Raw genomic sequence first — 16,752 nt, 5'->3', positions numbered from 1 at the left:
AAATCTTTTTGGCTTTTATTGGCTGCTGTATTCTACTCTGTTTGGGGGCTGGTATGTCAGAGGGGAAGAAGGAGCTAACTGGAAGGCCTGTGATGTGAGCAGGCAATGTAAGAGGAAATAAGTCATGGAATATAGGAAGGAAATATTTCTGTTTGAAAAATAGTTGTCAGTAGAAGACACCCCCATGACTACCTGCTCAATTTCAAAATAAGTTTAACATCTCGAATACGTCAGTTGGAAGGGGGCTATAATTCTTGACAAAATCTTGCTTATTTCCCAGAGAAATGTGTTGAAACAAAAGCAGAACAAACAGGTATTAGTATCAGTCGTTGAAGAACTGAAGTGTGCAGTTTCTGCAGTTGGCCTCTTGCTCCCGTGTGGCTTGTCTGTCAAAAAAGGCTCTGCGGTCTCATCTGTGAGGGCTGGCATCCTGGGGTATATTCGCACCTAGAGAGCCTTTTAACTGCCTCTGTATCTCCCTTTGTCATGTTACTTAGTCTGTCCTTTTGGTTAGGAGAGCCCATTCTTTCCAAAGAGGGTGGGGTGGACAGGAATGAAATGACCACTAAAAAAAAATCTTTGATCTCTGCCTTTTCCTGTGGCTCAATGTTAGTGACCTAAGACTCAGCAGATGCTTCTCCTGTTTTTTCCATGATTCTACACATGGCTTTTCCTTGCCATTAGCATGCATTCGATCATTATGGATTCTAATTTTAATCCATAAGAATTAAAATATCTTGCGTTACAGATAGCTCATAGATGCCTATTTTATCTTGTAGATCTTTTCAAATATAATCTTATCAGATACTCTTTATGCAACTGACTTTTTTATATGCCATCTCATTTCCACTTCCTTATTATTATTAATATTTATGGGGCATAGCTAGAATGACATTTTAGCAACTTCTGTAGTCAGTGAATCATTGCTCCCACATGGGGACCACCTTCACCCATTCTTTTTCTGACCTGTTTTGGAAAAGGTATTGTTGAGCATCCTTCATTCCATTGCCTAGTAAGGGTTGATACTATTTGCCAAACCAAGGAGGAGCTCAGAGTCTGGTAGGAAAGAATAAAGTGAATGATTGAAGCACACTGTGGCAGTGGTAGAAATAGTCAGGATGGTTGCCTTCTAAGAATGGAATCTCATCGTTCTTTACTAAAATTGTAAATCCTGAAGGGTGAATTTTGCAATGAGTTAACTAATCCTCTTGTTGGGCAGAATGAGGTTCTCTTCCTCCTTTACTGTCTTGGGAAAGACATGTAGGAAGATGCTTTATCAGGTTTTTTTCTCTCTTTCTGTTTCTTCAATGCAGGGTTTCTCTGTGCTGTGTAGTCCTGGCTATCCTGTAACTTGTAGGCCAGGCTTGAAATTCACAGAGATCCAACATCTGCCTTTGCCTCCTAAGTGCTGGAGTTAAAGGGATGTGCCACCACCACTCAGCCTTAGAGCAGATTTGGACCTTGAGATGCTAGAGTGGTTGACTCTCAAGGTCTAGCATGACCCCACATGGCCTGCAATTTTGTCATCTGTTTTGGGGAAATCATAGTCTGACAGGTGGTCTCCATGTCATCTTAGGTGTGTATCGTGTGTGGTCTTTGTGTTTCCCCCAGGGCTTTCCCTAATTCAACCTAACCCTAACCTGCTTCAGAGTGCACATTTTGCTCTTGTATATGCATGTCTGTGTGGACTTCTTGTTTCATCAGCCTCTATAGATTTCCTAGACAGATCGGTCTCTATGTCTGTCTCTCCCTGTTCTTCTCCCTCTCTCCCTTCCCTCCCCTCTGTGTCTCCTTTATTGAGCTTAGTGTTTATATCCCCCGTTTCAGGTTCCTTCTGATCCTTTCTGTGATTATTTCCTATATAGATGAAATAATCGTTGCTATTAAATTTATAATTTGTTCCCCCCCCACACCCCTTTTTCCAGATGGGTACTTCTAGATACCCTTGCTGGCCTGAAACTCACTTTGCAGACTAGGCCAGCCTCCTGAGATGATAGGTGCACACCATGATCCCCATCAATGTTTTCCTCGTTTATGTTCAGGTTTATACATGGACATTCTTCATGTATCAGTCACCCGGACCCCTTATTCTCATGATGATCTTAGTTTCTTCCAAAATCGGCTTATAGTTCTTGACAGGCACATTCTAGAACAGAAAAATGCCTAGCAGAAAAATGTAAAGCACACCTGCTTATACCTTTTAAAACTTACCTTTGTGGGTGCATACCAGCCTCTGTTCTTCCCAGAGGCTCCTTCCACCTGCCTCTGATGCTGCCTGGGCATCAAGGATCCCATCTGCACAGTGTCGCTCGCTCGCTTCCTTCTTTTGCCTCATGGTGCCTGTTTGTTTCTACCACAGAACTTCCTGTTACGTGCTCTGGTTAGGCACCTTGTCTGTATCTCATGCATGCTGCCAGGACTAGCACTGGTTGACAGTGAATTTCACAGAAATGAATACTTTCAAATTATACTGAGTCTTGGTTACTGTTGTTGACCTTTTTTAAGTTATGTATCCTTGGATAAATTCTTTAAAGGACTAGAGGCTATTCAGCTTCTCATTTGTGAAATGAAGCTGCTATGTAACTTCACTGAACTCTTAGCCCTGAAATAGTGACCTGGAGCAGAGTGATGGAGCGGTGTCTGGAGTAGAAAACCAATACACTGTGTTTTACAGATCTTGGCTGCTGTCCTTTATTCGTACCAGAATATTTGCTTTTTTAAAGAAGCCCTTCTGGCCATGTGTGGTGACATACACTTTTCGTAGCAGCGCTTGGGAGGCAGAACTGGACAGCTTTCTATGAGGCTAGCTTGATCTACATAGTGAATTCCAGACCAGTCAGGGGTACATGATGAGACCATGTCTAAAAAAAGGTGGGGGGTAGCATTTCCTATTTAAACAATACACATGTACTGGATTTTTTAAAAAATGTATATATGTTAAAGTGTTTTGGCACCTGAACTGTACTGAAGGCATCTTCGTGACTTGTTTCTTCCTTGTTTACATCGAGGGAAGCTTTTTGGGTACCCAAACCTCCACCTGGCTTCCGAGAGATTTCTTGTTTTTTTGAAAGAACCATTTGTTTATTGCATAATGCACATAAAAATTAAATTTTGTTAGGATCTTCAAGTCTGATCTTGAAATAAGGGGAAAGTGCAAGATACCAAGCTCCATGACAAGAGTATTGTTCCCACAGTGTGTGTCATCTAGAAGGGTTTGGGTGAGAGAGAAAAGGGGCAGATTTTGGGGAGACAGAATAAAAATTAACTGAGAGATCCAGAAAGCATTCCAGTGAAGTAGACTGACAGGAACTAACGTTTACAAAGCAGAATGCTTCCTAGCTGACCCCACGTTTTTCTGCTTATGTCGTTTCTGCTTCCTTATTCTGGTGTAAGCAAAATTTAACTTTTAAATATTTTGTTAAGGCACCTGACATTTCCTCTTTAGAACTCTTGTCATTTGCATTCTTAGATTTTTTTTTTTTAAATCTAAAATCTACTTTCAGGACTGTGGTGAAACCCTTTTGTCTGTGCCCAAGCAACTCCGCTCTGCCATTCTGTGGGTCTTGCTTTATAATAAACATAGTCCTAGAAATTTGAGTATAACCTCTATCATTTAAGTGGAATATTTTTCAAAAATTGATTGTATTTATGTCTGAAAGACAGCCATAGTTTCGTATTAATAAATTACAGTGATTTTTGCAGCAATCCTAAACAATATTTTTATATAAAACCTCTAATATGATAACTTTTTTGTTCCTTAAAATTTGGCTTGGGCATAGTTCAGTTATATTTGAATCACATGAAGATGGGCTGTTGAAGTTTGAGGGAGTTGGGCTTTCACACAGTAAATGCTGATGAGGATGGATGTCACGCCCAGACTCGTGATGCAGTGTGATGTGCAGAGATGCGGGGCCGCCTCCCATGTCCTGACGGAATTGTGTGATGTAGGAGCCTTTGATTGTGCATGTTGAGAGCAAAGGAAAAGAAATGTATGCATATTTGGGGTTTTTTTGGGGGTAACCGTGAGAAAGAACTTGAAGGCTGAAATATAAGGTGAATTTTAGGACTGCTTTCTAACTGGGACTCACAGGGTTCAGGCCACTCTTTCAGAATAATTTAACTTGAAATATGAGTTCTCTGGTCCTATCCTCTGGTCCCAGTACTGCATCTGGTAGATGAAAACTAAGAATTAGGGCCAAGTTTGTGAACCAGCTGATCCTACCTAAGTGTAAAGGGCTGGAGGACTTGGCATATCTGTGGATTCAATTGTGTCAAACTGTCTTAGTTGATAAGGCCTGTGTGTTTACAGATAGCCCTGCCAGCACTAATTACATACTTAAAAAAAAAGTCAGTATCATTTTTACCATAAAATATATTTAGTGGCTTGATCTTCTTTGTACCTTGCTTGGTCTTTTCAAGTTCTGCTTGTGTGATTCCTTTCCATGTTTTTCTCACCTTTGCAATGATTTGGCCATGGGCAGACATGCTAATCAGGTTGGCCACACAGCACCTCTGTGAGCACAGTGACTGTTATGGCTAGGTTCCTAAGAGACCTGTATACTTGCCCAGTTCCGGCAAGTTAGAAATCTGCTGCCTTGCCTCATTGGGAAGTTTACTGGTGACCAATAGAGAAATACTTGTTGGTCATTAAGTTGCACCCTATTGAGTCAGTGTGGTCCTAGTGCTGATACTGTTTGGAGAGGGAATGTAGCCTTAAAAGCAAAGGAGTCCCGTTTCCTTGCCCTAATGGGAGACTCTGCCCCGCCTCCCTCCCATGATACTTGGAATATCTATAGACAGATTGGATTGTCACAGCTGGCATCTGGAGGGTATGGTGCTGGTAAGCATCCCACAGTGTGTAGGACAGCTAGCCACATGAGGATTGTAGTGCAGTGCCAATGGCTGCCAAGCCAGGGTGTGGCTCAGTGACAGAGCACTTACTATAGAAACAAACTTGGCTGTGTTTCCAGGGATGGAGTTACTAGAGGTCTACTGTCAAAAGGAATCCAGGTCAAGTTGTGAGGGTAGAGTATATGGAACTGTGTTGATGAGGTTGGTTGCCTTTGTCTGCACAAACACTCAGCAGTAGAGAAGGTGTTAAGTAAACCTTTCTCCTAAGCTCTATAGAATATGTATCCATTCCACAAGCTAAGGCTGTGGGTCTTGTCTTGTATAGTGCCCCTCCCCTACGCATCCTCACTGTAAGCCACACATTATGTATGCTCTGAAACTCCCAGAATGTTTAGGCACATGCTTTGTTTTGGAGGGGGGAGAGGAAGGAATGTTGTTTGATGTTTTTCTGTAAAGATTATTTCCCAAGCTCTCTTATATTCAAACTATCCTGAGTTTATAGTTTCCTGTTGTTTGTGTGCCATAAACCAGAGATGACTGACTTTGGGTAACTCTATAGCAGAGTTGTATTATTTCGCAATCAGGTGAACAAATAGCCTTTGATTAAAAAGAAAGAAAAAGTGAGTTTTTTTTTTTTAAAAAATAGTTATTGGTTGGCGGCAAAGCTGAAATGTAGGGTGCAGGGCTCTTTGCTGCCTTTTGCAGCATTGTTACTAGCTTCATGGTAAGTTTTCCCGAGTGTGGTACTCAGTAAGTGAAGGTAAGTGTTCTTTGTTTTGCTTTTGGCAAATATAAAGTAACAGTCAAGAAAATATTATGAGTGAGGTAAGGAAGAGAGAAGCCAATCATTGATTTGGGCATCTCAGTGACCTGAACCACCCAGACCAGCCAGGAGGAATTACCATCCTGTAGTCCTTCCCATAGTTACACAGCATCTTTTTCTTACCAAGGAATTGAAGGTTTTGTTTCTCAGAGTTCAGCTTTGCTTCTTAGAACAGCTTTCTAAGTTTATTCTCCCCTCAGTTTCACTGCTTTAGAAGCCATACTGTGTCTTACCCAGCAAACCTTCCTGTAATTGAACACATCCTATGATTTCAGGTTTTTTTCAGGGAGATCTTGTTTATGCGTAGTACAAGCTATGGACCTAGAGCAAAACACTGATTATATTTTCAGTTAGAATGTTTCATGCTCGGGATTGGTAGGTCCTGGGGGTATTTAGTATAGTTGATAGAACGCTTGCCTAGAATGCTGGAAGCCCTGGGTGTGAGACCCAGCATCATGTAAACCTGGAATGCACTTGTACTTTTAATACTCCAGAGACAGAGGCAAGAGGATCAGTCATCCGTATGTATATAGGAAGTTCAAGGCCAGCCTAAGATGCATAAGACCTTGTCTCAAGGAGGGGGGCTGGTTCTTGGAGCTTGGGGGTGTTGCTTATTGATAGAGTGCTTTTCTAGCTCACATACAGTTCTGAATTTAACACAGCACAGGGTGGGGGTGGTGTCTTGGCTAAAAGGCCAGCCTGTTCTTTGAGGTGTGTTATTTCTGTGTCCTGCCCATCATCCATGATAGATGGGCTAGTGATACTCCTGTTTTCTGTTTCTTTCTAATTGTGGACTTTGTAGGACCCTTAAATGTTTGACTCTTAAAAAAAAATTCAATTAATAGTCTACACAAAGTAGACCAAGAGAGATATTGATAATAATATTTTTTTCAAATATATCTCTCTGTCTGGTCTCAAGTTACTAAAAATGAGTTCTATAAATGAGGACAGCTTTTTTTCTCTTTTGGGGCAGTCCTGCCATGTTGCTATGGTTCCCCTGCCCCATTCACCTTGGGTATTACTAGCTAGGATTCAAGCATGCACTGCTAAGACTAATAGTAGAAAATATCCCTGTCTGGTTTTTATCTATTTACCTCACAGAGTTTTGATGATCAAATGAAATCATTAACAGTACACTGCCTTGTAAGTTATATGACCCAATGCAAAAGAAAATAATGTGCAGGTGTAAGAAGGATAAGGCTTAGGAAATAATACCAGTTGTGAAGTAAAGTTTGAGGACACTGCCCCTGCCCCCATTGTTTTGTTTACCTAGTGTAGAGTGTTCTTCATTTCAGTCAGGTTCAGAGATGAGCTTTATTGCCTTTAGTTGTGTTTGTCTTCCATAAATGATAGTACCATGAGATGCTACATTTGCTGAAACCTAGTAAAATCTGACCAGAGGTCAGTGATGAGGTGAAGCAAAATTTGAAGAGGAAATTCTGAACTTATCAAAGAGCATAGACTGCCTGATGAATCATTGTCACTGTTGATATTATCCTCCATGTTGATTGCTGATCAGTTCTGTAGACGGAGATGTTTTTGCTTTTCCAAAGCTATAGTTGGTTATTTGATTCATTCTTATTTTCAGTAAAAAAGTAATTCTAAGGAGTTGTTAGATTTTACCTTCCCAGCCCCAAGTATTACATATGGGTTCTGAACAATAGTAAACCCCAGTTTAAACCACAATTGATACAAACCCATTTTACATTGGTAGCGACTTCTATTTGACAATATCCATAAAAGACTCTGAAAACCATAGTCTTAAACTCTGTGGAGCTGGAGAGGAGTGTAGAGCAGAGCTGAGAGACGCTGGGGACCAGCTGCACCAAGAGGTGCCAGCCCCTGCTTGCTGCTCTTCAGGGAAAATATCCTTTCCAGATTCAGAAGTCTTTTGATTATCTGATTATATGATCACGCCCCTGCAATGCAATACCAGGTTTATAATCAGGAGAACTTGGCTTTCTTTTACTTTTGGCTTATGTTTATTCTCAATAAAATGACTTTCTTCCTTTTAATGGACCCAGAAATGAGCTCCTATAGTGAATTGACAGGTTTTTTTTTTTCTAATAGTGTACATCAACTGAGCTGGCTAAATAACCTCACATCATGAAAGTTTATCATGTAGTTGGTGCTGGCTTGTCACTGGAGCATTGAGTCCTGCAGCTGGATTACTGATTTGTAAACTTGTAGTAGTCAGGAGGCCCCTCCCATCAGCCTGAGAAAGCTTCCTGTCCCTCACTTGAAGGCCCTGAGCTCACAAGCAAAGCCCTAACCCAGTTTGTAGGACGACCCATTAATGCTCAGTAAAGAAAGAGTAATTCCTCTCCCGCTTAACCACCAAAGAACAGCATATGTTTCTAACGTCAGCTTTTTATTTTTTTTATCTTTCATTTTTTGTTGGTAAATCTCCCAGACAACAACAGTTCTGTAGAGAGTTTAAATATGAAGGAATGGCAGGACGGGCTAAGGGCACTTCTACCCAACATTAACATCAACTTTGGTGGACTGCCCAATTCTTCTTCCCCCTCCAACGCCAACCACAGTGCACCAACGTCCAACACTGCCACCTCCGACAGCGTGAGTTGGGACAGCCCTGGCAGCTGGACAGACCCAGCCATCATCACAGGTAACTTTCTTGCTCCCTTCAGCTCCACCCACAGCCATCAGTGGGGGCTTTTTGGTTTTGCACTAATTACATCAGAACAGGGGTCTCTCCGACATGAGTCATGAGTTCCTTTCACAAAGCCTGATTCATTCTTAGGGTCATGGTGAACCAGTCAGCCTAGTTGTGTGCCTCGGTTGCTCCTTTTGGTGTAAGTAGGTGTTACTAGTCTGGCAGCATGCGTGTATTTTGTAGGCCTCAAAGTACAAAAGGGTCTAACTGAGCCATGTTAAGAGAAACATACTCCACTCTTTATAAAGCTCCCTATATAAGGCTGTCCTTGTTCAGATCCCTGTTGGAGAAGGGCAAGTGCAATAGGGAAATATGCCATTTGCTTCTGGGGATCCTGGGCTTCTTTGGGGGAGGATGTTGGGGGATTTTTGGTTTTGTTTTTCCGCTGTTCCGCCTCTGAAAGTGAGGGAGTAAGTTCATAGTTGAAGAGTGTTTATGCAACAGTAAATCTTGGTCATTGCTGGAAAAGGGAGAGGGTGGTTAAAAGAACATTTTTTTTTTTTAAGTTTCAGTTGGAAATTTAAAATTGTAATTCTTTTATTTCTTGGGTAAATAAATCACTCTTTAAAATTTAACTGAGTACCTTGGTTTGTAAGTTTCCTTACAAACTCACCGTTTTCTTTTTGTCTCCTGTTTCCTCTGTAGGTATTCCAGCATCTTCAGGAAACAGTTTAGACTCTATTCAAGATGACAATCCTCCACACTGGCTAAAATCCCTTCAGGCCCTCACAGAGATGGACGGCCCCAGCGCTGCCCCGTCACAGACTCACCACAGCGCCCCCTTCAGCACACAGATCCCTCTGCACAGAGCCAGTTGGAATCCTTACCCACCTCCTTCAAATCCTTCCAGCTTCCACTCCCCACCCCCAGGCTTCCAGACAGCCTTCAGACCCCCCAGCAAAACCCCTACAGATCTGCTACAGAGTTCAACACTGGACCGCCACTAAGCAAAGAGGGAGTTCAGAAGGGCAGGATCTGTCCACCCTGTTTCTCCCTCTCGGCCCACTCACAGCTCCCTTCTCATCTCTTACGTTCTGAAGAATCCAGTTCCTGGTCATTTTTTTCTCCCTACCCCCAGATGCGATGTGCTCACAGCGTCTTTACCATCTTTTGTTTGATTGTAAAAGTTTCAGTTGATCCAGCATTTGAGTGAGTGACACTGTTGAATGGTTCTGGGGAGGAAATGCCTTTTTAAGCAGAGGAAAAAGAAAATCAAAAGGCAGTCTCAATACTTAGAAAAATATTGTGTGTCTGTCGCTCATAATAATGACATAGTCTGCTTAGCAGAAAATGACGATTAATCTATAGGAAAGGTCAAGTAAATGCGTTATCAACTGCAGACTGAAAACCAGGCTGGCTTGAATGAGATTGCTAAATGCATGGGGGAAAGCAGTGGTCCTGGAATCCATCTTGTATTCAGCTTTTCACTATTGCAGGAAAAAATGCTTTTCATTTTATATTCTTATTGAATTGATGGGGAGGACTCAATTGTTCATTAAGCAAAGGGAAGTTTATTGGTAGTGGATGGCAACATGAATTATCTGTAGGATCTGGCCTACTGCTAAAGAGTTTATAAAGAGGGAGAAGTAAATTTTTTAAAGAAAAAAAATTTTGGCTTTAGATTTAAATTCAGATGTTTTAAAGGAAAAAAGTATTCACAGATTTAATACCTATCCATAATATAAGAGCTGAATTATAAATGATTTCCTCAGTCTTTCTCCTCTGTCAGAATCTTTTTTTCTTTGACCATAAGTCCACCTGGCAGGGCACTCTGAGCCAGCACTCTGGGGCCATCTGATCACCAACAGGAGCAAATCTCTGACCTCTTTGCCTGCAGCTTTTACTTAACCCTGTAGTTTCTGGACGTTTGTGCAGTATTGAAAAGACAGGAGAAAAGAAAACAAACCTGGTTATAACCTGATGCTAAAACTAAAAACAAGGAAATGTACCTCTTTCTTCAGAATTAAAACTAAAATCTTAAATAAAACAGAAAACTTGATGGTGACTATCGGGTGATTCTTGGTTTTGTTTTTCCAGTTTGTTACTTGTGAATTTGAAATATTTTGTGATACAGTACCATTTTGAGTTTCCACTAGATTTTACATCTTCAACAACCGAGGATGATTTTGAAAGAAATAGAAAACAAATTACAGGTTTTTTTGTCACTCACTGATAGTTTTAAAGATCACCAGCCTTCTTGCTGGCAGCAGTTCCTTTTCCAGTGGCTTTCATTAGCCGAGACCTCTGCCAGGCTGCTAGAGATGCAGAGCAGGCCATCCCAGCTGAGAGGCTGCTTGCCAAGAGAGGATGGGATCATCTCTAGGGAGACCTGGCAGGAGCATCAGGTGTCGATAGCATCCTCTTACCAATTACAGGAAAGAGATACAGAAGCCCTGCAGTGGGCAGTCAGACACGCCTGTTATGGGTCGGGAGACACCCACTATAGGAGGGGAGATGGGATGCAGTGTTTCCTCCCAGAACCCGGGGAATCCGAACAGTTTGTCTTTTTTTAGACTGCACCCCTTTGACAATCTTGTTGCCCAAAGGGAATCTTCTAGAGGACAAATAGATGTATATGATTACTTCGTGATTGATTTGTTTTCTTAATCTACTTATCTTTGCTTTTACTTCATTTAAAGAAAGCAGGTTTTTTGATTTGTTTTGTTTAATGCATTCACACCTATAATCTTAGCACTCAGGAGCCTGAGACAGGATTGCCATGAGTTCCAGGCCAGCCTGGGATATGGAGTGAGACCCCGTCAAAAGAATTAACAAAGTAAAAAGAAAACAGTATTGTAGATAGTAAGCAGTATATTCTCAAATATCACCACAAGTACAGGTTGAACGAGAATAGAAAAACAAGTTTTGTAAAATAACCAAAATGTTGTAGCGATATGAAAGAGCTTTGTCCTGTGAACTTTGCTTTAGTTTCCAGAACCTACTTGGTGTAACACTGAGGAAGCACAGGCCTTTTCAGGAAGCCAATGGGGGGAATCCTGCAATCAGTAAAGCGGTAAAAATGCTGCTTTTTCTGTGAAAGGGAAATTCTTCCATGCTGTAATTGTGTGTTTAATGGACCATACCTACCCTATAAAGGGGTACCACTGTTTAAATAGCAGTGGCCTGTGTGCCTACCACAGTTAAAATCAGCGTACAAGATTGTAGCACTTTGGGCACCTCTGTCCCGCTGCTGGGCCTTTAGTCACAGCCCACAAACACTATCAGTCATTACCTTCATTTCTCTGTCAGACTTCCCTTTCTTCCCTTCTGCCAACTGTTACATCCCTAGACAACAAACTGTTTAGTTTTTAAAAGCTGAATAACAGCAGGCCCAGCAGTGGCAGGAGAACAGTGCTCAACCAGATCAACTAGAGTCCCTGGGTCATGGTTTAGTGTTAGCTTCTCCAGTAGATTTTGAAAGCCTACTTAGGGAAGACGATGAATGGGTCGGGTCACAGTGAGTCCTGGAGATCAAACTCAGCAGTCATAGTACCTGCTGTGTCTGCTGTGTAAGGCCAGCCCTAGATGCTTGGGGCTCACTGTTGTCTGTGCCGAAACTTGCTTCACTGCCATCTCCTTTGGTAAATTAAAAGCACAGGACTTAGGGGTGGGGTGTGTGTGTGTGTGACTGATTAAGACATGGACGGCTTGGACAAAGTCTAAGGAATATAGAAAGTACCTGGACCAAAGTGACAGGCAGCCTGTGCTTACAGAGGCAGTGGGAGCTGTGGTATGGGCTACTTCACTGTGACTATCTCAGTCATGTGGGTCTGGTGTATCTGAGTATTCTTAAGGCCTTTCTCTTCCTGGGTCCTCTTTCTCTTATATTCCGATAATTATTCTCCAACCTTTTCTCCTCCAGTTTCATACTTTGCTGAATGGTGTATTTTAGTAATTTCTTGAGAAAAGACAGGAAAAAAAAACATTTTCACAATGTGTATGTCTGAAGTTAATATTTTACAGTTTGGGTGGGTGGCCCAATGAATACAGGATTCTAAGTAGGTGAAATTCTTCCCTTCACAAGTTTGAAGGCTTTACTCCATTATCTTGCTCTCTGCATTACTGTTGGAAAGCCAGCTAAAATGCAATCTGCTTTTCTCCCTCTTGTCTGCTGTGTTCTAAAACTTTGTCTTCAGTGTGACTCTTGGTTCTGGACATAGTGACTATTTAGAATTTGGCCAGTCATGACCAGCTCTGGAAAATGGTAGTTACTTCATTAATGAGTTTATTGTGCTTACTTTCTGAGTTCTCATATTCAAAGAAAAAAATCTCAATACTGAAATACGGAACTTGGGGCATTTCTTGTGCTTGTCTTTTGCTGGTTTTCCGTCCCTGCCTTGAGCTCAGCTTTCTAGGAAGTCTCACTCGGTTGCTTTTTTGTGTCTGTCTTTCTCCAAGATGACTTCATCTGTCTGCTTTGATCTTCTCTTCCAAGTTAGTAGCTTCTTAGATGTTTTTAATACTTGGTTGTCTGCTTAAGAACAAGACCAAAAATTGTGACTGAAGTATTTGAAACCTGAGTGGGTTGCTTCACTCATGGAAGGCCTGGCGTTTTCTACGCTGTTGCCAGTCTGTAGCCCTTCCTTGTCTTTGCAGCATCGAATCTGGAGAGAAGAGTCTTACAGGATGGGAAGGGTTTCATTTAGCATTCAGAGCTGGCATTTCAGAGCTACGTGGTGTGCGTGCGTGGTGGGTGGGGGTTATCCCTCTGTTTTCACTGAACATAGGTTATTTATTACCTTCTGATGTGGAGTTGAGGACCTAGTAGGGATAGCTGTATAGCTAAATTCCCATCACAGCCCTTCGATAACTCTTACCATAGTCTCACCCGACACACTTTCTCCGTGGCTTGAGCTGCCTGGTTTTACCAGGTTGTGCGCTTTGGAGGACTTTGTGGTATAAGTGGGATTGAGTCTCCCAGCTCTGCCTACTGTTCAAGGCTGGACTTTCTCAAATCAGCTGTGAGACTTCACTGATGTTTGTGCCCACCCCACCCCGGGAGCAGAAATGCGATCAGACCGGTAGGTTTCATCTGTCGTCTCAGCATCTGTATTCTCGTTACACAAACCAGTACGCGTAGTTTATCCTAGAGAGCTAAGAGGGAACGCTGTCTTCTGTTAGTGGCCGTCGGGCAGTTGTCTTGTTGTTCCTTTGTTTAAATAGTGCCTTCTTCTGCGCCACTTTTTTTTTTTAACTTAAAATTATTTCCTTTTTAAATACCTTTTCCAATAAAGTTCTTTTGATGTGCAATCAATAGTTTATGAAAGGTAGTTATACAGAGCATTATTAAATTTTAAGATGGATGTTAACGTCACATTTTATGTGCTTTTAAGGAGGGCTGCAAATCGGATGGATGTGGGTCATTTAGACCTAACTAAATTAGAGCAATTCTGAAAGTTGTGGCAGAGGAAAAAATAGCCCGCTCTCAACTGTATGGGAATTGTGTCTTCAGAACAGGTACTACTTCAGATTGTGTATTTCCATAGGGATTCTGCTAGAACAGCCATCTAAATTCTATGAGTGTCCTACAGTAGTTTGCCTGCCCTCAGAGATTATAGGTGCACTGTGCGTGAGCTTTTTATATCATTTGGTGTAAGGCCTGCGCTATGTAAGCCTTTAAATGAAAGCATGCAGAACTTAAAGCAGTTTTGAGGTGGATCACGCCGGCCTAAGTCAGGGATTTAGTCAATGAAATGGAAGTCATTTAGCATGAACTACTTGGAAAATACAATTCATTTTGTCACAGAAGCCATAACTGTTAAGGACTCGATCAGCAGTTACTAACAGGAAGAACTCCCTTTGAAAATACGTTTATAAGAAAGTGATCTGAGGAAACAAGTGTATGATTTTTAGAAATAATTTTGGTAAATGGCACAAGGGCACACACTTTGTGTTGGGAGATAACTGTGCCTCTTAAGCTTTCTCACAGTTGGAGGAAGCAGGCGAGTGTTGTAGAAATCAATAGTGCAAACAGGTCTTTTGGTGTGTGGTCTGGATAACTTGAGCATTCTAAAAGTAAAACACCACTGATTTATTACATTTCAGAAGTACATTTTGTACCAGCTCAGTAGCAGGAATTCCATTGTGCAAAATGCAGACAAATAGGCCAAGCACTTGTGTGGAGTCACAGATTCGAGCAGTGCCAGAGTACACCTGCTTCCATCTGGGGCTTCACACCAGGTATGGCCAGTTTGGAGTTTTGCTTAAAAATGTCTAAGAGGCCGGCAGTGGCAGTGCAGGCCTTTTAACCCCAGCACTGGGGAGGCAGAGGCAGGAGGATCTCTTGAGTTTGAGGCCAGCCTGGTCTCTAGTGCGAGTTCCAGGACAGCCAGAGCTACACAGAGAAACCCTGTCTCGAAAATCAAAAAAAAAAAAAAAAAAAAAAAAAAAAGTAAGGGTAGCAGCAAGCTAGCTGTTTTCCTTTAGTTTGAGCTCAGTGGCCATTAATGAAAAGGTGATCGTTGTTTATGTTTTAGAATTAGAATGAAGGACACCACTGTGACCAAGGTGTAAGAGAGGTTTGGGTTTAATCTAGTCTAAAATTCTTATAAAGTGTCACTACTTTAGGCTGAGCATTGTGCTGGGGAATTAGGAGGTTACCAGCATAAGATGATCCCTTCTCTCAAACTGAAAATTTTTTTCATAGTCAACTCTAAAAGGTCTTGAGTTTCAGAAGGGCAAAAGGTCAAGGCCTTTCAAGGAAGAGAGCTTTGGGTAAAGGGAGCGGGTGGGGAGCTAGAGAGGACTCTGAACAGTGCAGACACCAAGATAAGCTGTCTGAAGCATGCTGAGACATTTTTTTCTTGGTTTGGAGAGAGCACTTGGAGTTCGTGAAGGGGTTTATTAGAAAGAAAATGGTCAGAGAGGAGGCGGGTGCTGCTTTTGTTGATGTCAGAGGTTTCTAAGTAGGAGGAAAGTGTGGTAGGATTGTGCTTTGTGATTGAGTGCACAGCCCTCAGTGGGAATGGCAAATAAGGAAGAGGGTTTCTTTGGGTCGGTGACAGAGCTCCGGGGAATCTGCGTTTGGCTACAGTGAACTGCCTGTGCCCATAGGAACAGAAGCTGCACATCTGTATGTGTGCATCAAGTTACAAAGCTGTCCTTGTGGTCAGTTAAAAAGCCAGGTCCAGGTGAAGGTTTGACAGGGTGATGAGAATGGAAAGATGGGCTAAACATTCTTACGCAAGTTACTAAGCCACAAAAGATGGAAGACAAACTATTTCACTGCCCTCCTGGGTTTCCCCAAGGTCCTATCAGTTCCCCGAGAGTCGAGGACACATCTAGGCCATTACACAGCACCGTCCCGAAAATGTTACACTTTATTGGCACGGAGACTTCTAAAATGTTTGCCCTGATTGGGGAATAATAAAATAAACAATAGCTGGGCTCTGAATCCAGGCTGTTGCAATAATTTCTATATTGTACTTAAAAGAAATGATACCTTGTGAAAAGGAGTTACTGTGATTCCAAAAGAACTCAGCTCTTACTTGGGGAATTGTTGATTTAAGGTTCCAACAGGCCTCATGTAGATGAAGGTTTTGAAGTTCACTCTATAAGGGGAGAGGTGACACGGGAGGCTGGTGAAATGTTCTCCAAATAAAGACCCGACAACCAAGCTGAAGGTGAACGGTTTCAGGGCAGGAGTTACTGACAGTTGCATTGGTGTCAGATTTCATCAGGAACCCATAGAAGGAACAAGTGGGAAAGGCTTTCAGCTTTGGAAATGCACTGGATATAGAAAACCGCCAGCAAAGTGCCCTGAGCTTCATGCAGCATGGGTTGAGGGATGCCCAGGAGGACTCTAGGAGAAGCTACCAAGACACCTCCTTTGCCAGCAGCCACCTGCCTGACCACCGCCGCTCATCCGGGTGCTCATCCCTGGGATTCTATCTGAAAACTGGAGCAGATCATGGAATGATGCAAATGATTGACTGGAGACAGACAAGCGAGTGCCTGTCTTATAGTGTGTCTTCTCTGAGTCACCATTTCCTGTGGACTTTCTCACCTCTAAAACCTTCACAGTGCAGATCCACCAACCTGGAGCCGGGGCCTGTACCAGACCCTGGTTCTCCTCCCCAAAAGAGTATTTATTGCCTGTTTCATGTTATCTGTGCCTGTGTTCCTAGTGGATCTGTTCTCTCAGCCCAGAGTATATGCACTCCTCCTGTTCTCGCTCCCAGCCATCTGCTTGAGAGTGGCCCTCACGATCCCCTGATCTCGTGCTCCTATTTCCATCTGTACTTTACGTGTGCCTTTAGTATACTGTAACTTGGTTCTCCGTGTCTACAATTTGGTCCACTGTATCATGTGTGTGCAGTGGGTTCTGCATCAAGAGATGCAACTGCAGAGATGCTAAGAAAAACCACTTCTCTGAACTTAATACATAGACTTTTGTGACCTTCCC

General features: G+C 42.3%; 1 protein-coding gene across 6 annotated transcripts in view; it reads left to right on the top strand.

Moving 5' to 3' along the window:
• The window catches only part of Cnot4 (CCR4-NOT transcription complex subunit 4), a 104,884-nt gene extending 94,531 nt beyond the window's left edge, over positions 1-10,353 (top strand). For 4 of the 6 annotated variants that reach the window (XM_085683988.2, XM_085683987.2, XM_085683985.2 and 1 more), the window contains 2 exons: positions 8,088-8,300; positions 8,994-10,353. In XM_085683988.2, coding sequence (XP_085540114.1) covers positions 8,088-8,300; positions 8,994-9,295 — 515 coding nt within the window. In that variant the 3' untranslated portion in view covers positions 9,296-10,353. The remainder of the gene's footprint in view (positions 1-8,087; positions 8,301-8,993) is intronic. The other 2 variants (XM_085683990.2, XM_085683989.2) reach the window with 1 other exon arrangement.
• Positions 10,354-16,752: the final 6,399 nt, after the last annotated feature.

Source organism: Myodes glareolus, chromosome 25 (genome assembly GCF_982192425.1).
Source record: "Myodes glareolus chromosome 25, mMyoGla1.1, whole genome shotgun sequence".
NCBI lineage: Eukaryota > Metazoa > Chordata > Mammalia > Rodentia > Cricetidae > Myodes > Myodes glareolus.
The sequence above is the reverse complement of the archived record's forward strand: the minus strand, read 5'-3'. Positions and strand labels throughout refer to the sequence as shown.